This window comes from Mchenga conophoros, linkage group LG8, assembly GCF_057382185.1.
Source record: "Mchenga conophoros isolate Kocher_MC1m ecotype Shallow Benthic linkage group LG8, M_conophoros_male_GT1.1, whole genome shotgun sequence".
Taxonomy (NCBI): Eukaryota; Metazoa; Chordata; class Actinopteri; order Cichliformes; family Cichlidae; genus Mchenga; species Mchenga conophoros.
In genome coordinates, this window is record NC_140533.1 from 14,655,661 (window position 1) to 14,677,870 (window position 22,210).

Genomic DNA, 22,210 nt, shown 5'->3' on the forward strand with positions numbered 1-22,210 from the left:
AGTTACATCATTATTTTATGACACTTTAGACTGTGGTGGTATTGCTTAAGTCTTATCCAGTGATTCAAGCACTTGATTTTTATAACAACTGAAACGTTTATTAGTTTCTAGGCAACAAAATCAACTCATGTAAATAATAATTAAAGGTTTTATTTGGCTATTTATTATTCTAACTTCAGTTTTTGTTGCCAATAGATTGGTACAGCATCTGGAGTGGTGTGGAGACTGTACTAGTCTGTCATGGTAAACAGAGAGCATGAAAGGAAAGCTCTCGATTTATTGATCTGTGTTTCTAAGATCATCTATGAGCAAATCAATTATTAGTGACTGAAAGATTGTGTTTATGGATGTATACAATGGAAATTCACTTCCTCTGAGATATGGTTGAGGAGATCAGTCATTTGGGAAAGCTGTTGCATCTTCACATCAAAATGGGTGTGAGCAGTGATGAGGGGTCATGGGTGCAAATATACCTCTACTTTAGACAACGCCCTTTCAGTTCCAGTGTGTTGACTAAACATTCATGGATTACCACTAATGCTTCACAGCACGTCACTGTGACTCAATACGGACTCAAGTCATGCAGTGTAAAAACAACAAAATTATTCAAGGTGAAGAAATGTAATATTCTTCAATGGCCAAAAATATGTTAATGTACAAAAACGAACTATTTTTTATAACTAGAACATTTACAGGAATTTGTTTTTAATCTTGAATGGATTAAATGTTATCCTGAAAAGAGTGCTTTATTATTTCAAGTATGTTGAGTGTCCTGACTTGGAACACATTTGTCAGAAGAAGATGTCATGGTGTCCATTTCCTGTTTTGAGCATATTTCAGCTGCCGTAGGGCGAGAGGTGGGGTACACATCACCAGTCTGTCATAGGACTAACACAGAGAGACAGACAACCATTTGTACTCACAAGTAACAGTAGTAGTAGTAATATAACAAAAATATAGCTAGATGACATGGTCTCATTCAAAACAATAATCTGTTGAACACAATTTAATCATGGGAAAATTTTCCAGGTAATTAAATCAAGTTAACATAGGTTTTGTTAATTCACAGAAAATGTTCACTTTTTGTTCTTACTTTTTTCTCTAGACCCCTTGTATTTGATTACTGTTATTTAGTATGAATAGTTTTTGAATCGTATTAACTCATTGCTGTTTTAATACTGAAAAGTGGGCTTGTTTCTATTCTATTAGTTTTTTTGATTTCCCCGTGTGTGAGTTTTTCTGTTTTCTCTAATATCTTCTTCAGTATATCATATCATGTTTATATTATGTTATGTTGTTTGATGTTTTCTTCTTGTGTCCTTGTCTCTCTGTTTTTGGTTTCAAGTCTGTGCCTCCATTCTCCATTTTCCCTATGTGTGTGTGTGTGTGTGTGTGTGTGTGTGTGTGTGTGTGTGTGTGTGTGCGCGCGTTGGCCTATGTTCCTTCAGGATCACATACCTGGTGGCAATCACACACTCGCTCTGATGAGATCGTTTGGGCAGCTTTGAAAGGATGCAGCAGTGCATCAGCTTATGATGGCTTGGTGCCTTGAAAGCAGCTAGTGAAGTGCTACTCCTACTTTGGTTATTGTTTGGATTTGTTGTAAAGTTATGTTCATCAGTCTGTCCATGTGCACAGGATTTGGAAATTGCGAGCTGTTGAGTGGTGTGTGACTCTGGTGTGGACTCTGGGATAATATTGACATGAGTCTGGGTCTAAGCAAAAGCCCTGTGGAGACTGGTCCTTCCAACTGCTTTGAACTTTTTGAGTCCTGTCTCTAAATAGGTCTTGCTGATATTTGCAGGTTGTGTGTGTGTTTATCTGTAGGAAAATCTTTAACACTTATAAAATAGATATATACAGTTAAAAGTCTAAAATTTATGCCCTCTTTTTCAAGGTGTCCAGTGGGCAGGATTAAAGTCTTTGTCAGGCCAACACTAGTCCCAAGGCCTTATGTTTGACACCCCTAATTTATAAGGTTGTTGAAATCTGCAGACAGCTGAGACTGAAAAACTCACTTAGATGAGTTTATGAATGTTTCTTCCACTAAAAACACTGCAAACAGATGAACAGAATCAACTTTTTAGGATGTTGTTACAAGAATGATTGTGCATGCATCACACTAAACAGTCCATTGTGTTACATCCATGAAAGTAGTTTGAGAAATGAGTGACGTATTGATTCTGCTGACAAAGTCAGAGTTGAAAACCAAAATGCAGAAGTTACAGGGTGACTGTTCAGAGTTACGTCAGTGATGTAGAGGAAGCCCTGTGTACACCGAGCTACAATACTGACAGCACTATGTTTTAAACAGTACATGACACTGTATTGGGATTTTTTTTTGTCTTTGATCATATAAACAATATACATACAGATGATGCCAGAAAGGTCTAAGGATTAATGGCTGATGCATGTGGATTGGTTGCAGTCATGTGTAGCTTCCTTAAAAATTCCTACTTCTTTCCACTTCCTGCAGTGTCACTATGTGTCAAAACTATTCACAAAATCACCTATTGGTGGTGCTAAAGAGACAGTTGCGCCAAAACTATCAGCACAAAACTACAAAAACTAACAAGAATTTGCATGTATCGCACTGCACTAAGCACAAAAATTCTAATTCACTGTACAATGTTTGCAATTCAAACTCAGAAATATTCATTGTATAGTAAAGTGTAAAGTGTTGAATGAGTGGGTGAAAGAATGATGTCAGATATAGCAAGCTGTTTTTGGTTTAATTAATCCAATGTGGTAGCATTGACATTTTTACACAAAATGTTGACTTCTAAAATTATAAGGAGGATCTATAGCTTTCATATAGTTTAAACATGCAACTACAAATGTGATCTTTATTTTTCTGCCGGGGATGGACTTCCATCAGTCCCTGGATCTGGACCGTCCTCTGCATTGTCATTTATCATCTGCTTGTACTTACTCTCAAAAAATCCAGCCTAGAATTGCAAGGAAAAACATAAAAATGCACCAGTCATCCATTAAAAAGATTAGTGAAAAAAACAAAGCTATATGAGTGAATATACTAACCTTTAAACTATTTTTAACTGAACATGTTATCTAAAAACTTTAAAGCTGTGCAAGTAATTGAAAAAAAGTCTAAAAAGTGTATTTTACCTTATACAGACCAGCAGTGAGTAAAGCCAGAAAAGCCAACCCTCCCAGACATCCTCCAATGATCTCTTTGGTGAAATTTGCCTCAGAATATACTTCAACCACTGCTTCAAGCTGAGAGATAATAGAATATGGATTATATTCAAGATCTTTTACAACTCAGACAAGAGAAAAAAAATATGTAATCACCTTGTGAACAGGAGGATTGTTGTTAGACACTGTTGAAAAGTAGATGTATTGGCTTTGGTCATACTCCACAGTGGCTGTACTGGTCAAGAGGAATTTGGTAGATTGCAGTCCAATCTAAGAAAAATGGAACACAATGAGCCAAAATTGGGTGTTTTTTGATTTAATAGGAAACATACTTATCTTTAAAAAAGTTATTAGTACATACTCAGGAACAAATCTTAATGAGACAACACAAACTTCCCTTCAACTACCTGCTCTATCCATTGTGAACTAATGTTGGCAGAGATTTCGTATGTCCTACTCTGCAGTCTTTTCAAGAATGAGTTGCACTTGAACACTCTGCACCTGGCTACAGAACAGTCCTGAGGGTGAGAAAATGCAACATAAGCTGTGATACCGTGTAATGTGATTTCTTTTTAAATCTACAATTAGGGTAAATATGAACAGTTAAGTACCAAGGCATACTTACCACCACTTTATTCTTTTGTATTTTTGGAACAAAATCTCTGACACTTGGTTCTTCATCATTTCCTCTCTGACAATCTGAAATCTGTGTTTGATTTATCAAATAAAAAACAGTTTGATAGTTTTATTAGTTCTAATTTCACCACATCCATCCATCCATATCAAAATTTAAGCCATTTGTGGAGTCAAAAACTAAGACTTCTGACAAATGTAATACCTGTAGACTGCTCAAATCCACCCAAATGTCTTTTTCACCAAGTTTCACTGGAACTTTGATCACCACAATGAAATTAAGCGCTCTGATATAGTTTGAAACCTAAACAAGTAAAGAAAAGGACAATCAACCATTAAATTTAGGTCTAAATGATACAATGGACTCATACAATGGAAAAATATAGATACAGTGTTGGGAAAAAGTGAATTCCTATTTTTTTTTTTTTTGTATGTTTGTCACACCTAAATGTTTTAGACCATCAAACAATGTTAAATATTAGACAAAAATAACAAGTAAATACAAAAGGCAGTTTCTAAATGAAGGTGTTTATGTTTGAGAGGAAAAAATATCCAAACCTACATGGGCCCATTCATTGTTGCAGAATTGTTGTAATTCAGACACAATGGAGGGTTTTTGAGAATTAAAACCACCTTTGTAATGTCATATCACAGCATCTCTTTGGGATTCAGGTCAGGACTTGGACTAGGTGTGCTTGCTGGTGTGTTTTGCACCCTTGTCCTGCTCCAGAACCCAAATGTGCTTCAGCTTCAGGTCATAAACAGATGGCCCAACATTCTCCTTCATGATGTTTTGGTATGTTTGTCTCATCAGTCCACAGAGTATATTCCCCAAAGTCTTGGGGATCGGTAAGATGTTTTCTAGTAAAACTGAAACGATCCTTTATTGTTCCTTTTGCTCAGCAGTTGTTTTAATCTTGGAGCTCTGTCATGCAGGCCATTTTTGCCCAGACTCTTTCTTATGTTGGAGTCATGAACTCTGACCCTAACTGAGGTAAGTGGTGGGAGATCTCAATTGCTTTGTTTCTTGTTGGTTCTGGATTTTCCTTGAAACGCAGCATGATGTCTGACTGTTGAGGATCTTTTAGTTTACTTAATTTGTCAGGCAGGTCCCATTTAAGTGAATTAAGAAACGATATTGCAGTAATCAGGCCTGGGTGTGGCTAGAGGAATTGTACAACTTTCCAAAAATGTGATACACCACAGTTAACTTGTGTTATAAAATTAACATAAATGTTTTTTTCTATTATCTTGGTCTAATAACAACATTTTTTTGGATTATCTGATAAACATTTAAGTGTGACAGACATATACAAAAAAAAAAAACAGTAACTCTGGAAAGAGGCAAAAACTTTTTCACACCACTGTAGAAGTTTAAATGTACCTTAACTGATTGTTGGACTGGTTTCTTCAAATCATTCTTCCCAAATGTGAAATTGTTGTAGCTTAGTGAGCTAAACAGATAATGTATATTTAATGTTTAAAATATATATAATACTTGTTATTACATACTTATTTGTTACTTACTACATGTAATTCTTTCTTTAGTTACAAACAAAACAACACATACCTCGCAAATGTCATAAAAATGCTGTATTTTACATTAATTGATTTCCTTTTGTAAAGTTCACTTGTAGGGGCATGCTCCTGATTTCCACTGAAAGAGAGAAGTGAACATATTTGTAATGTATACATGGGGCTGTTACTTAAATGAGGAAGGAACATTACCTGGTGGCATTTGCAGTGATAAAGATCTCCTTCTCAAATTGACTGTTGGTGTCAATCCCATAGGAGACAATGAAGGAAGCCTTAATTGAATGAGAAAGATGAGTGACTTCTCTTTGCCTTTAAATTGTGCAAAATTCAGAAAAAAAAATTGATAAAAAAAATGTTATTTACAAAAAAACACCTTAGTTTTGCTCTTGAAAATTGGCTTGTCAATAGTGCAGTGTGTCCATCCCCGGGATAAATCATCTTCACTGTCCAAGGAGTTGCACTCAATTCTTCCCTTTATTAAAAAAACAAAATGATTCCTGGATGCATTTGAACAACAACAGATCAGTGATGAACCGATACAGACGTGATCCTGGTGCCTTACCTGCTGACTCGTGAACTTCCTGTAGGACAGTCCAGCTGGGTACGTGAGAATAACACGACTGTTGTAGGAGTTTTCTCCTCTGTTCTCCACTGTGACTGTGACATGCAGAAATTCATCAATGCCCACTTTAACCACTGAGGATCTGGTAGCACATGGAGAAAGTTGAGAAAAAGAGAGAGGAAACAAGGCTACAGTCATACTAATGCCACAGTGCATCAAATATAATGTACTTTGAGCTCTGATAAACCATGTTATTTTTCAGTTCAAACAATATGGCAACAATAACTGTGCTCACACAAGCAAGCCTCACCTGGTGAAGCCGAAATCCACTTTAAGGTCATCAACACATCTGTTGTCAGTACCACAGTTGATCTCAAACCCTAACTGTGAAAGAGAGAAATATGGAAACGTAAATAAAGTATATATTATTTGCTTTATGAACTAGTAGATTTTAAACTGAACTGGGAGCCAATTAAGTGACTTCAGTACCAGGTTAATATGTTCAAATTTACATGTACATGTAAGGTCTGTGGCTGATATATTCCGAAAAAGTTGACGTAATAATACGGATTATCTGGAAAATCCTGTAAATAAAATATCATCCCTAGTCTTACCTGCTTAAGCAGAGACTAATTTCTCTGAGTCAGTTTTAGCTGAGAATTATTTAATTTTTGATAAATATCTTTAAGTGATTAAAAAAAGAACTATATGTGTGTCACGGTCCCCGTGCCTCACCGGCTGATTCCGTGTTAGGCAACATGTGTTCTTGTGCTCTCTCTCTCTCTCTCTCTCTCTCTCTTTCCCCGGTGCTCACTGTGGGCTCCACCCCTGGCCCACACACCTGTGCTCATCATCACACCTGGCGCTGGTTACCACAATCAGAAGGGCTTTTTAAGATGGCAGACCTACACTACTCGTCGCTGGAACATTGAGTCACCTGCGTTAGTGCTTCAGCAATCTGCCTAAGTCTGTGAGTTTCCTTGTGATCTAGTGCTAATTGGATTTTCTGTTTGTGTGCGTAGATTCCCCCCGGACCCGTCCCTGTACCCCCGAGTGAGCGAGAAGAGTGACTGGAGTGGGAAAAGAGTGGGATTGTTGGATGAAAGAGCAGAGTGTGGTTTTGGACCCTTCCCCCCTGGAGCCCCGGACCCCTTCCCCGAGCACCTTGTATATATATAATCACCCGGTGACACCACTGTAAATAAACGCACTATCAGTTTCTGCAAAGGTCTCCTGGTCTGCGCCTGAGTCCGTTTACAAAACCGTGTCACTGTGGCCTTATTAATATTCTTATCAAAACTGAGAACACAAAAATTATGCCCAGATTCCAGATGTGTTTCCAAAAAATAGTATTGATATGAACAGAATTTTTTTTCTGACCTTTTGGACCAAAAACAAAATATTTCTGCCATAGTTTCATATTTAGACAAATTTGATCTTTTCTAAAGAGATCTGTTATTTTATGGAAGGTAATAAAATTGTTCACTTAGTGGGTGTCTCTTGAACAACAGTAGCTCTTCAACTAGATAGAGCTAGAGTGAACCAGAGTTTGGATGACTGGGTGGGTGGCATGCAGACCACCCTAACACTGGGAAGAGCATCACTAGGGCAGGGGGTGAATTGAATGCTACTTGGCCACAGTGATGAGGTTGGTCCCAGAAAAGTTGGTCAAGAAGGGAGATGGACACCTGCCAGATGGAGGCAACTACAGAAGGCCACTTACTGTCTTGCACCAACTGTGACCACATCATTTTTTAGTCTGTTTATTAAAGGATTCTGATTCGGCACCCCACAGATGGAGTATGATTGTAGTTATCACCAGCAGCGTGGAAATCATCCTTATTCAGGATAGAGAATTAGGCTCAGATTTTCTGGCAAGACATGGAGCTAGCCTAGGCATTTGGCTTAGTTCCCAGCTTGTTCAAAAGGTGAAATGCCAGGTGGCAGCTACATCCAGGCATGGGAAGGCTGAAGTTAGTTTCTCATCTGCAACGGTGACTATGGAGCCAAGGAGCCGCTCAACACATCTGATCTGGTACCAAGTAGATATTCTTCCTTCCAACTAGGCAATTTTTGTAAGTCAAACGGAGACAGTTGCCACATCCATTAGGAAGAAATGCTGAGATCTTTAACATGACCAATAAGTGGAAGAGCCCCGTCACCTTTCAACTGAAGAAAAAAAAAAAAGGTCTGGAGGACATAATGCAACCACAAAGAGAGTGAAGCACATGCAAGCAAGTGTCCAAGACATACTTTTAACTCCTTATGCAGACTCCAAAAACAGTATCAGACGTTTTGGCAGTTTGCAAGTCAGTATACCACTTTGCTGGTTTTCAACCACTGCAAATGTGCTCCTGTGCAGCCCTCCACAATCCCAACTGCATATCGCTAGACAAAATCACCTATAGGGCTGCTCGATTATGGCAAAAATGATAATCACGATTATTTTCACTGAAATTGAGATCTCGATTATTTGACGATATTTATTTAACAATAACAATGTATTGAATAATGACTTTAAAGATTGTCATAAAATAGTGTGAAAAAAACTGATAACAGTGCAAATGTTTGCAATATAAAAAGTAAATGAAAAATGTAAACATCTATGTTTAGTGAACTTTGCAGTGTTGCTCTGTGGTGCAGCTACAACACCGTAGCAAAGTTTACACACTATGTCTACTTGATCCACGTCTGACTCCGCGAACCAATAATGCTTCCACACCACTGAAGTTTTTTTTTACCTCTCTTTTCAACCAACGGCAGTCACTCTCCTCTCCAAATAACTTCTGCTTAGCTTTCCGAGCTTCCCTTGGGTCCTCTTAATCAGCAGTTCCCAACCCCCGGGCCTCGGACCAGTACCGGTGTGTGAGTCGTTTGGTACCGGGCCGCGAGAGTTGAAGCTCAGGTGTGAAATGTATAGTTTTCAGGGTTTTTATCGGTTTTCAGTGTTATTTTGTTATCGTTTTTATCGTTTACTCGGTTTTCCTGTGTCTTTTCACGTGTGTTATGAATAAATTTTCTTTTTTTCGGTACCGGTACTAGTTTTATTTTGTTGTATTTATCCGCGACACCTTAAAGGCCGGTCCGTGAAAATATTGTCGGGCACAAACCGGTCCGTGGCGCAAAAATGGTTAGGGACCTCTGCTCTTAATTGTTGTGACACGTGTTCGAAATGCAGAGAGGTGCGCTCGCTTTGCCACACGGAGCAGCGCGAGAGTAAGGCACGAGGGAGGGGCTAATAAACGGCTCAGTCATTTTTAATGATCGTTGAAAGCCCAGATCGTAATCGTGATTAAAATTCGATTAATTGAGCAGCCCTAATCACCTATGCATCAGTCGAATGCTGATTTGTTGACAAGTGGTCCAGAATAGGGAAAGGGGAAACAGTAGAGTTCACCAGGAATAGATCAAATATGCAAAAAAAGAGAAAAAAAAGTCATAAAAGGTCAAAAATAGATTGTGCAAAGTACACACAGTGGCTGCCATGGACACTTGACTTTGTTTTTAACACTTGGTTTCACTTCAGCTCTTTGGATGTCATAACTTCGCTTTTCTCAGTAGTTGACTGATGGACTATCAACAGCACGCAAGATTAGCCTAAAGACTGGATGTATCATGTGTTTCTGACGCTGTCCTCATCTGACAACAAACAATGGCTGCAGGCAGACGGGTAGTCTGTGACATTTTTTATTTTTAAACTTGAAATTTGTCACTACTGTGGAAGCAGCTGAGAACTATATAGGTTCTCTTCTGTGTTAAAAACGTGTTTTAAAAGACTAAAAGAAATTGCACACAGAAAGCTGTTCTTTGCACAACTTGCATGTATTGTAGGGGTACACCACTGGGGTAAATATAACCCATTTACTTCCATTACTTCAGTAGAAGTGTCTCCAATAGGTATAAGTCAATTGCATGCCAATAATACAAGGCATTTGAAAATGAAAGTGCAAAACTAAAACTGTTTCTTAACTTTGACTAGGCTCAGTTATCCAGTCAAATATTCTTTGGGTTTGTTTTTTAGTTGGTTGGTATTTTTTTTCTTGGGTTACTTACAGGAAAAATAGTTGCTGTTTGACTCTGTGGGGCAAGACTTGGCCTGAGGTTTGTGTTTAATGGCAACCCATCAAATATGAATTTGAGCTCATTGGAAAGTACATTAAGAGCATCCTCTGGACAGGCCTGCAAGAAGAGAACAACGTTAAGTTTGTTGACTTGAATCTCTCTTGGTTTTAGTACTTTTTCAGATGTTTTATTTTTTACCTCGATAATGAATTTTACAGTTGAACATTGTCGGTTTCGTAAGTCAAGAGTAACAGATCCAGACTGCTCTTGTTGTTTCCCACTGACGTAAGCCCGGTTGGTTGGAGATTTGCGAGAAGCATCCAGTGTTAAAGTGTAATCAATCCTTGCTTGAGCTGGAACAAATACATTTCCATGTTACGAATGTTTAGACATTAACATTAAAATAATGGACACTGGCTTTTTTGTTTTACAAAAAGTGAGGTGAATGATGAACCTGTGTTGACTGTAGACACTCTGCTCATGGTAAAACAGATTGCAGCTGTGTTCTCCAATGGTTTTGAGCAGTCTACATTCTGAGTAGGAATTTGGTTTGGGCTGAATAACACCTCAGCTTTTACCATTACTATAGGTCTTGATCTGGAAAGTAGGGGGGAAACATGTAAATTACATTTGGGGTTTTAACTTAAAGCTACAGAATTTTGAGTCACCCAAAAATGTCCTTTTTCAAGCTGAAATTATTTATACAACAAATCTTAAATGAACATTTAAGGAAATGCTTTTTGATTGAATTTTCATAACTCTAGAACAATAGTGTTTCAGTTAAGTAACTTTATCATACCAATTGGCTTACTAAATGATAATTATTTCATATTGTTAACATGACTTTACTACACACTATTTTATTAAATCCTCTGTTTTGGGGTAATGCATGCATTTCAATTTCTGAATGGAAATCATTTGTTACAACAAGACTGAACACAGACTATAATTCTAGATGCTTAAGCAACCACATTTATTGCTTCTTTAACCAGTAGAGCATTTTCAATCAAGTGTTAAGATAACTAGAAAAAGGAAATCCATTCATTAGTTACGTTTTGAAAATTATAAACTTTCATTAATATAATTTGACCTTTGAAAAATAAATATGCTTTACCCTGTTCTATATTTCAAACTGATGTAAACTTTTATACATTAGTGAATTCATTAAGGTTCACCATCAACAAAAATGATAGAATTATCATAAACGACAGTAATGTATGATTACACTATCTTTGACTTACCTCAGTAAGACAACTCTACCCTTTGAACCCACCGCTAAGTCAGGCAGTCTATCACCACTATGATCAAAAGATGACTGACTGATTGTGAGGCCAAAGAACTTCAGTCCTGACTGGACCTCAGAGCCAGTTATTCTCTGTGTACATATATATACATAATATTTTAATCAGATTATATATTCCAACTGTAGATTGTATAGATATTGGAATTACGTGGTAGATGATTTTAGTCATCATTGTGAGTTCTTTGATGTTGTGTACCTGTGAGTAAGTAGGACTGATTCTTCCTCCTCCTTCGCCATTAAATATGTAGATGCTGCCTTCACCATTATTCTCCAAAGGTGCTCCAACTGCCAAATCCCTGAATCCATCTGAGTTTAGATCAGGCAGCACAGCAAGAGAAGAGCCGAACCTTCCTTTGACAGCTGCACGTCCTCTTAGTACTAATGGATCATCAAAATTACACTCCACAAACTAAAAGGAAGAGAGTGAATATTTTATGAACATTAAGAAAGTTGGCAAATAAACTGATTAATTTAACTGTAGGATATAAAATATTATAAATATTCTAAATATATTTACCGGACCAGTTAATCTGCAAACATAAACTCTTCCCTCTCTATCAGGCTCCATGTACATTGGGGCAGATATGAAGATTAGATCAGTGATGTCATCATTATTTATGTCCATGGTACACACCTCTGCCCCGAAATATGCACCAGTCTGATAATGTTAAAGCAATAAAATTATTAATTAGAAAAACTGTGTAACTGAAACAGCTTTTATTTTCGAGAAAATAATTTTACAATATGATTCAGGTTTGTCTTCCTGCAAAAACATACCTGTGTCGAAAAGGACTCAATCTTTTGGTTTTTCAAGTTTTCTCTGTTAACAGCAAACACAGCTCCTCTGTGTTTATATCTTGGAGCACCAACAACTGTCAGAGAGCCACGTTGGGTTTTAGCAACTGCCATAGAGTAACCTAGAATTTAGGTATTCAAAGGGGGAAGAAAGATTAAGATGCCTCCATTTAAATTTGTCATGGTCCTGGGTCAGTGACCCAGTGTTTTGCATTATTATTGAACTTTGATTCTGTCAGTATTTATCATTTCTAGTCTTTTGGTTTCGGTGTTAGCGCTCTTAGTATTCTGGTTTTTGTCTCTGTGTTCCATGGTTGCTTTGTCTCCCCTGTCAGCTCTATCCCTTTGTTAAGCCTGCGTTTATGTGTTATGTTTCCTGCTTTACTTTGTAAATCTGTGTCTCATGGTAGTGTGTCTAGTTTGGCTTCCCCTTGTCTTGTTGTGTTTGATTACTCCCAGGTGTGTGTCCTCCTGTGTCCTATTCCCTTGTTATCCCTCCATGTATTGTAGCCCTGTGTTTCTCTCAGTCAGCGTTGCATCGTCCCCTCATGCTTGTGGGTTTCTCCTGTTGTGCTCCCAGAGATTGCAATCCTGAGTTTCCCAGTGTTTTGTTTTTAGTTGCCAGTTTCTGGGTTTTGGTTTGGTTTTATAAGTGTTTTTTGTATAAGTTTTGCCACTGCAATAAAGCAGCCTCCTTCAGTTCATCCCTGTGTTTTGAGTTCTGCATTTGGGTCCTTTCTCCTGCCTGACACAGCAGTTTCATGACAAAATTGTGTCCGTTTTGCAAACTCATTAGTGTTTCTGGGTGAAAGAACTGGAGCAGAGCTGTGTATATACATGATCACATGTGTATGAGTTAGATTGTTAAAGCTGTAATATTCTTACCAAGATAACTGTCAGGCTCCAAAGACACATCTTCATATGTTTTCACCTTCTGGCCTCCTGTTGTGTATTGCACGTAGCCTCCCTTCCACTGGTTTGCACCAACAATAGACATCTGAATTCCCTACAGTGCAGACAGGAAATACATTTTATAACCAATTTATTTTACCTTTAAAATCTGGAATGTGTTTAACCTGTATTTGCCATTAGAACTTAAAAACTCCCACAAGGCACATGTGAATCTTTCTTTCTATGACTCGGCTGTCTGGTGAGTTTCAGGTAGTTTTAATTACCTCAGGCACAATAACTGCACTGAATCCCTCTTGAGACATTTCCATTTCCAGTGACTCTCCACTGCTTTGAGATCCTGTGTCAGAAAAATAAATGAGAAGGTAAAAGAGAGACAAAATACAACATATACATTCATACAGGTTCATTCTCTCACTATGCTTCATTATGCTAAGTACAATTTTCAAATAATTTATTTATTATAAAAGTATCTGAAAATGGATTCTTCCTTTCAAAACGTTATAGTAATAGCATGCTTAGCATCAAATTTAGCATTATTATTACATTCATTAATATAACAAATAATTTCAAATGATTTTTACTGTTTATTATAACCGCATTTGTTGTTCATTTCTCTAATGTAAAGTTACAGGATGTTCAATTTAAAATGTGACTCTAATGAATACAATATAATAAAGTTGATACAATGTGGTGATTTTAGTTGCTTCATAGTGTAGCAGTTTACACAACAAATGAAAGTTCACTGCTTCAATTCCAGTAAAACACACAGATTATCATCATGTTAGGAATGACATCTGATGTGAAAAAACTCTTATGAATAGGTAGGCAGTAAAATAATATTTAACATAATGTAATTATTTGAATTTTTGAAACATTTACAGGAATTTTAAGTTGAAACAATAAATTCATGTTCATACCTTCGATGGAGAAAATTTTGTCCTGCAGATTCTGTCTTATTACTTCAAGTGCGTCGAAGTTCTCCACTTCAAACACATATGAGGGAGTGGATGCAATGGTGCGCAGTTCTTTTCTTGCATCAGGGAGCCTAAAAGCGCTGCCCACCTATGATTTTACAGATATGTTTGAGTCCTCATATTAAGCAAGATTATTTGCTCACTTTAGTAAAATACAGTCCTTATACTTCACCTGATTTACAGTAAAATTTACACACATCACTAAGCCATTACTTAGCCTTAACAAATATTTGAGAAAGAATTTGTCATTTTAAAGACCTTAGCTAATATGAGTGTGATACTGTAATATGATCTCACTGCTGCAACAAGTCAGTTTGTGAAATTTAATCCCTCCTGTATATTCCACGATTGACTATAAATGGTATTATTTCAAAGTGGAAGCCTTTAGAGCAGGGGTCCCCAATCCCAGTCCACGAGGGCCGGTGTCCCTGCAGGTTTTAGATGTGTCCTTGATCCATCACAGCTGATTTAAATGGATAAATTACCTTCTCAACATGTCTTCAGTTCTCCAGAGGCCTAGTAATGAACTAATCATGTGATTCAGGTGTGTTGACCCAGGGTGAGCTCTAAAACCTGCAGGGACACCGGCCCTCGTGGACTGGGATTGGGGACCCCTGCTTTAGAGCCATGCCAACTCAGTGTAAAAGTTGAAAACACTTTTAACCTCCTGTGGCATTAATGCAGCACAAAGATTGTGAGCTTCATAGACTGGGTCTCTATGGCCAAGCAGCTTCTGAAGGTGTAGTGAATGAGTTGCTCAGGACCTGTCTCCCTATAGTGCATTATAATGGGAGTGTAGTGTGACAAGTGAACAAAACCAAGTACTAGTATAAAATGCAACATTCTGCAAGTTTAGTAATGAAAGTACTTACCCCAATAGCAAATCGAACAATGTTTTTACTCTCTGCTCGCTTTGTTGCATCTCGTAGATCATACCGGTCAGTAGATTGTCCATCAGTAATTACTATCAAGACCTTCTTCCCATTTGGTCTGGAACCACTTTGTGGTGTGAAAACGTTGTTCCTGTCAAATAAAAAAAAAAATCGAATTTCTAAAGATTGTTTTGTTTTACAGTTGATCTTGTAAATGATATACTATCAGGTAAATTGCATGGTTGTTATTTAAGCATACATCATTCTGTTTTGCTTTTTTTTTTTTTTTTTACTTTTGTACAAATCAATGTAATACAAGTTTGTTTGTTTGTTTGTTTGTTTTTTTCAAATTTAAATCTGCAAACATTTGAATTTAGCCTTTTTGGGTGCCATGACTCTGGTGAAGATGCTTTAAAACCCAAGTCTGAGTACAGTGTCCCATTTAAAAGGCTTCCTGCAGTCACAGTCAAATTAGTGTGGTCAGATTCAAAGAAAAAAAGTCATCTGGACAGGAAGTCCAAACAATGAGGTAACTGCAGTGCTTCAGTAATATCATTGTATTACTTACACAACATGTGTGATGGCCTTAGCTGTGTAAGTAGATCCCCCCTGCTGTCTGATTCCATTGATGTCAGTCTCCACTGATCCAGATGAGGAAAATTTCTTAAAGTTAAAGTGAACCTCTGGATAAGTGGAGAACTGGGAAACAGAAAACTGAAAAGGCAGAAATTAAAACATGTAAAACATTATTTTTATGGGACTTAATAGAAATAACAATGGAACTATTTTATATATGTGCCATGATTTTACTGACAGAGTGACAACAGCTGCTTACCTGTGTTTCACTTGAGAGAAATGATTGAATTATCTCTTTCACAAATCTCTTCATTGTTTGAAAATCAGGCTGAGACACGCTGCCTGAACCATCCAACAGAAAGGCAATGTCTGTTTGCAGTGGGCACCCTATCAAAGAGATTAATTTCAGAATGAAATACATTTTAAAGGGTTAATTTTAACATTTTCCTCACACTCATATTATATAAACAATAGAATCGAATAGAAAAGAATAACCCTTTGTTGCATATTGTACATGTACAATGAAACTATGGCTGCTCACACCAACTGTGCAGGACATATAAATACTAAGACAACAAAAATAAATAACAAAGAAGAGGAAGGCACACATTAAAAGGAGAAGTTGCTTGAAGTGGTTGAATGCAGTACAAGACTTGGGACTTTGTGGGTGGGGGTTACCATAAATACCTCATTTAGACAAGCTTCTCTTTAATGTAAATTCTTAATAAAGTTGATGTAAAAGATTCAACTTTAACTCTAAATAGACTCTCTAAAGTATGCATTCAAAAAGGAAAATAATTACAGACCTAATTTGTGATGTTTCTAGTGAACGGATACTAAAAGAATTTAGATGGTGTGCATACGATACAGATTTTAAACCAAATGAAAGTGATAAAAGATTTCAGTCTTGGATAGAGAGTGGGCTAACAACATTTCTCCACACATAAAGGGACACTACAGAGTTTTCAGTCTTTACAAATAAGAAATGTCCTAAGACAAGTAGATTTCTTCAGGTTTCTTCAAATGCGGGATTATTTTAACCAATATTGCAATATCCCAAACCCAAACTCGGTTGAGTCAGGAATTTTTAAGATAGTTAAATTAACATATGTTGTTTCTCTGAGAAAGGCAATCTCCAAACTATATAATGTGCTTCTTCGGGCAAGGAAGGATACTACTCAAAACATTAAGACCAAATGGGAATTGGAATCAGGGATGGGTATAACAAACAAGAACTGGGAGAGGATTTGTAATTTTCATTGGTACTCAACAAGTTCACTATCTTGGAGAGACCAACGAAAATGAAAGCAAGAAGCTGGAGAAGATATGGATCAGAAAAGGCACATCAAGGCAATCCATTAAACTCTGTGCGAGGTCTTTAAGATAAAACTTGTAATTTGTAAATTTGTACATGGGTCTGGGGATGGGACACAAAGCTCTTACAAGCACTATGAGTGGCCAGCAAAAAATCAGTAACGAAAAATTGGCTAAATCCAACTCCTCCAACACTTGAGGATTGGTTTAATGTGGTTTTTGAAATATTTAACATGGAAAAATTGACATTCTCCTTAAAAATTCAAAAAGATAAATTCTACAAAATATGGAATAAATGGATTAGCTTTGTGTCCCCCATCCGCCCTGAATTTAGGTAACATCAACCCTGAATTGGTGTATCTCCCATGTATTGTATAATGCCAGGTCAACCCTCTACTTCATAATATGTATTAAATGTACTTTAAGTAAATAAGTTAAATATGTTGCATTATGTATACACTGTCAAGCCACCGAGTTCACTTTTTGTTATGTGAATGTAAAACAAAAGGACTAAGAAAAAGTCTTTTTTTTTCCTTTTGACTAAATAATATTAATTCACTTTACTGTAACAATCCCTTTTCAAAAAAAATAATTTTAAAAAAAGAGAAGGAAATGATTTCTAAGCAATATCTAAACTTGATATGGGTTTTTCTCTTGCAAATTTTTTAGGGGTGTGGCTTCATATTTGGCCTTGACTGTCATCTCTTTTTTTTTTTACACCAAATCATACAAGTCATACATGTAGCCTGGTGTCACTTCTACCTTTGCAGCAATCTCATCTTCCAAAAAAATTTTTTTTTATTTGCTCCACTGCTTTTTCTGATCAGCCTTAATTTATGCTGACATGTATAAGAGAGTATGTGTTAAAGAGTGTCTCTTTGCCAAACTCCTTTTACTGTTACCTTGAATAGAAGAAGGTACGGGTGGTCCAAGCCTATTGTAACGGTCCAACTGAAAGCACACCCCGTTGTACATGGTGATGCTTTTGCAGTCCTTTGCAATGGTTGGACCACACACCTGAGAGGAGACAAAGCCAAGATGTGATTAAACAATGGTTTATTGTTTGAGATCAATCAATTTGACAAAAAACAAATTCTTATATGGCTGCTCAGAAATGGTGATTTAAAAAAAACAAAAAAAACCAACTTTAGTCTTTTAAAGAAGTCGTGCAATTTTTTTACCTTGATATGATTAATAATTTCTATGTTAAGGGACAAATTTGAGCATTTTAAAACATGATTTTAATTTTTTCATTTTTACAGCACTTTAGAGCCTTCACAACTTATTAAGTACATTATAACTTGACCTTCATGCATTTTGAGATTATAACAAAACATCTGACACACAGAGGACAGAAGATTTTGATCCTTAGAGAATTTAACAAAGCACTGGCAATGTCTGCAGTTCAGTAACTCACCACAGTGTTTTGTGCTCTTTGATCGCTTTTCATTGTCAAACCAAGCGACATGTTGACTGCGAAACCTGGTGCTGTAGTGAAAACATTACATTTTTTATTGTTTTTTTTTAAACAAAACATAAAATACACTGTAAAAGTAAGAGCACAAGGGTGAAGGTAACAAATTGAAAGAAAAACAGAATAAAATTTCACTATTATGTAATTTTAAAATGTTGAAAACAATAGAAAAGAAAAACCTTAATGATTTTTTTTCTTTGCTTATTTAATTTTATTAACTGGTAAATCAATATTGTTTTTGAAGAGTGAAAGGTACCTACTAAGATACCTGGATATATGTACTCTATGAACCGGTTTAACGAGTTCCTGTGCCTGGATTTGTGCAAAATTTCTTTGACAGCAAAATATTTACTGTTACCAGTTACCTACCTTCAAATTGGATATCTTGGCAGGTTTGGGAAGATGTGGTGCACCTATATATTCTCCCTCTTTCATTTTGTGAATACTGTTCAAGTGGAGCACTGACCAGCAGACTGAGGAAATAAATTCAGTCAATGATGTAAGTTAAACTACAAAACTACAAGTGTTTTATATATTTATTTTTTGCTCTGGTGCATAACAGAGATGGTAGTTCAAAATCAATACATAAATAGCAATAATCTTAAACACACAGATGGAAACCAATGTTCACTTACTCTGATTGTCTTTGAACCACCTGGTAACCAAAACCAGCAGCAGAGCTCCTCAGGGCTCTCCAAGCCACGGGCTCAATATTGAAACAAAGTGTGGCACTAAACACTGAAAATTTAAGAAGAAAGAAGAATATCAGAAGTTTTATTTAAAGCCTTCATAAGAATGAAAATGTGGTTATAGCGCCTCTAATTACAAATCACATTAAGAAAAGTAGGCTGTGGTTTTTTTTTTTAACCTTTCATTAGCACTAGCGACTAAAAAGCTCAGAATATTGTGCTCAAAGCAGTTACTTGCTTGGAAGTTATTAGATTTCATTGTGAAAGTTTAAACGTTTTTTGATTTGATTACCATACAGTGAAAATTTCATACCACAACATCCATACGTAACAAAGTCAAAGGGCTATGCTGTAGTCATGCAAGACCCAACAAGAATCTCAGCAGCACTGAGCGTGTGCAGCTGAGCTAAATTGCTAATTGCAAACGTTCCACTAATTTTCTCTGCCAGTTTACACCTAGAAAGCTTTAAAAGTCATAAAAAATGAGAATTATAACTATATTTTAATCAACTTCAGCACTCTGGAAGACTGCAAATTACATCTGGACAGTTCAGACTTATATTTATGAGCGTTTCAGCGCATTGTTATCAGGAACCCAAACGCACTGACTTGCTCAAGCAGCAAACCAGCACCATCCATGAAGATTCCCTGTAGCCGGTCTCTCCACAGACCGGTGACATGGTGGGCATTTTGAAGTCAATAAGCACAAAACTCTGCAGCTGTGATTCACGGCTAGCCCTTTTGGTAATCCTTCAAAAAGACTTTCAAGTGCTGAATGAGTCAGTGGAATTCAGACAGCAGCTGCTGGCTGCAAACACTTGCTGCTGTAAACACCATCCTCAGAGAGTTGGTGAAATCCATCGAGAAGGAATGACCCGAGAAAACTGAAAGATCAAAGACACTATTATTGAGCTGCAGGCTCACAGCATGATGGATAGCTTGGTGTTTTCAGGAATACCAGAGATGGCAGAAGAGGATCCAGAAACAACAGTGAGTCATGATATCCAGACTTATCTGAAACTCTGGGTGGATGTAGTTAAAAACATCAGCATACACCGTGCTCATTGTTTTGAAGGTAAATGAGCAGATGGATGCAGATCCCGATCTTTTGTGGACAAATTCAAACACTGGTAAAAAGCCGCAGCCAGGAGCTGAGAGGAACAGACTTGAATGTTTGCAGTTTCCAAAGGAAATGCTGGAGTGATGCAAGTTCCTGTTCTCTGTCTAAAAAAGGCTCATTCAAGGAGGCTCCCAGGCTGTCATCGTGGTCAATAAGCTGTATGTCAAAGGGCAGCTTTATCATGACTAAAACACCACACAATGGCTGTACTGATCCTAGTTAGTACTAGGATAGGTTATACATGACCACACTGAGATTTGTCGCATGGCATCTATGGGAAGTTGGTTTGAAGTAAAAGAGGCTTAAGCTTTCTAACCCGTTAAATGGCAAACATTGTCTTTCTACATTGTGGACTCATTGGTCCGAAACATCTGTGCACACACTTATCCACATTTTCCTCACACATTTTCATTTTGTTACAACTCAAAAACCAGAGGTGTAGCCATACTAATAAGCAGAAGAATAAACTTACTGTTAGCAACTGTTATTACAGATCCAGAAGGTAGATTTGTAAAACTTAGATCCACTTAGATCCAGGCTCAGTATTTATGTATTGCCAGTATCTAGGAATCAAATGTTTCTAGTAATTAAAGGCTCAGTACAGCAGTGAGTCAAAGGAATGAGCAGTCCACAGACATTCTTAAACAATAGATGAGTGATTTTGGTCTTTGCAATGCTTGGCATTAACATTACCCCACTCTCAGGGATTACACCTTCTTATAACCAGTACTCCAGTACTCACACTCTTGCTTGGACTAGTTTTTAGTTAGCAGCTTCATTATATCACTATCAGAGATTATGCACCAGTGCCAGTCTCTCTGGCACAGCCACAGATCCAGATGGGTTTCCAGCTGAGGGTTACAAAGAACTTTGGCCTATGATAGCACCTACTTTTTTTTTTGGTATATGGTAACTCAGATTCAGAGTAATCTCCAAACATACCGCCCAATTACAGTCATAAATGTTAACCTTAAAATACTCTGCAAAGTCCTTGTCAGAAGATTAGAATAAAATCACTTGATCCATAATACATCCTGATCAAACAGGGTAAACACTCCAACACTAAAAAAAACACACAGACTAATAAATATAATATAAATATAATAGATTATTGCTCCATCAATAAATTAGAAACCGCAGTTGTCTTTTTAGCTACAGAGAAAGTCTTTGACCGGGTAAACTCTAAAATTTTTTTAGCCGCTCTATACAAATTTAGATTTTTGGCACATTCTTCATAGATTGGATCTATACAGCTCTCCGAATGCATGTGTTAGGACTAAGTCCTTCCCAAAACAGATCACGAGCTCGCATCTGGTTCACTGCTTGTGTTGTTAATGGGTGGATATGTGTGAGCAAGTAAGTGAATGGCTTGGGTGTGTGTGCAAGTGTGTGTGTGTGGGTGTGTGCCTACACGGCTGGATCTGTATCTGGGGCTCGCTGAGCTTTGCCACTGAGGGACATGGTCATGGAAAATGGATATATACACAAGAAGTAATAAGTATATTGGATTTTATGTCCAGTTCTACAGTTGGTTTTGGGTTGTAAGTAAGAACTTACTTTTGTTTTGTTTGACTATTCAGGAAATAAACTCATAAACATTTTAGTAATTAAACTATTGATGCAGTCAGAAGTTAACTGAGTTGATTGCAGAGATAAAGGAGAAAAATGCAAATAAGGAAATTGCCATTACAAAGGTATTTATAAATGATTTGCTTTCCCTTGCTAATCTGTAGTGTCTACTTGTTTTTAATTCCACAAGAAATATATTTTTTAAAGACACTTTGTCACTGTGCTGTGTGTATTTAGTAGAAAAACGTACTTACATATTTTTACTGTTTTCAGACATTTATTATTAATGAATAAAAAACAAACACAAAATGCGCAAGCTTGTCTTACCTGACAAGAATAGCGTAGCACTAACTATCCAGTCCATTCTGTCACTCACATGGAAAATGTAAACAACACAGGAGTTCAATGTTACTTCTCTTGAAAGTTTCAGAGGAGGAGATGAAATCAAAATGCAGAAATCATAAGAGAGTTCCTCAAGGGTAAGAGTTTTATTTAGAGGAACGGTTGGTTATGTGGGAGGAGCTACAATAGTGACAGCACTGTCTGTTTGATGCCAAACTACACTGTGATGTTGTTGTTTAATGTGAATCAAACACTTATTTTTTAAGTAAACAATACTGACACTTACAGTAAACACATTGGATAGTTTATTAGTTTCTGAGC

General features: G+C 37.0%; 1 protein-coding gene across 1 annotated transcript; it reads right to left on the reverse strand.

The window, feature by feature from the left end:
* Nucleotides 1–2,027: 2,027 nt before the first annotated feature.
* On the reverse strand, nt 2,028–21,986 carry LOC146568405 (integrin alpha-M-like). The gene is made up of 30 exons (XM_085284442.1): nt 21,875–21,986; nt 18,805–18,907; nt 18,539–18,642; nt 18,113–18,183; nt 17,598–17,712; nt 15,641–15,768; nt 15,374–15,519; nt 14,806–14,956; nt 13,877–14,021; nt 13,223–13,296; nt 12,933–13,053; nt 12,030–12,169; nt 11,770–11,910; nt 11,449–11,661; nt 11,191–11,324; nt 10,404–10,546; nt 10,148–10,302; nt 9,941–10,066; nt 6,198–6,271; nt 5,888–6,029; nt 5,699–5,797; nt 5,518–5,597; nt 5,360–5,446; nt 5,174–5,243; nt 3,995–4,093; nt 3,782–3,862; nt 3,564–3,674; nt 3,313–3,426; nt 3,127–3,237; nt 2,028–2,948 (listed from the first exon to the last, which is right to left on the reverse strand). The coding sequence occupies exons 1-30, from the start codon at nt 21,909–21,911 to the stop codon at nt 2,847–2,849; spliced, it is 3,417 nt and encodes a 1,138-aa protein (XP_085140568.1). The 5' UTR covers nt 21,912–21,986; the 3' UTR covers nt 2,028–2,846.
* Nucleotides 21,987–22,210: the final 224 nt, after the last annotated feature.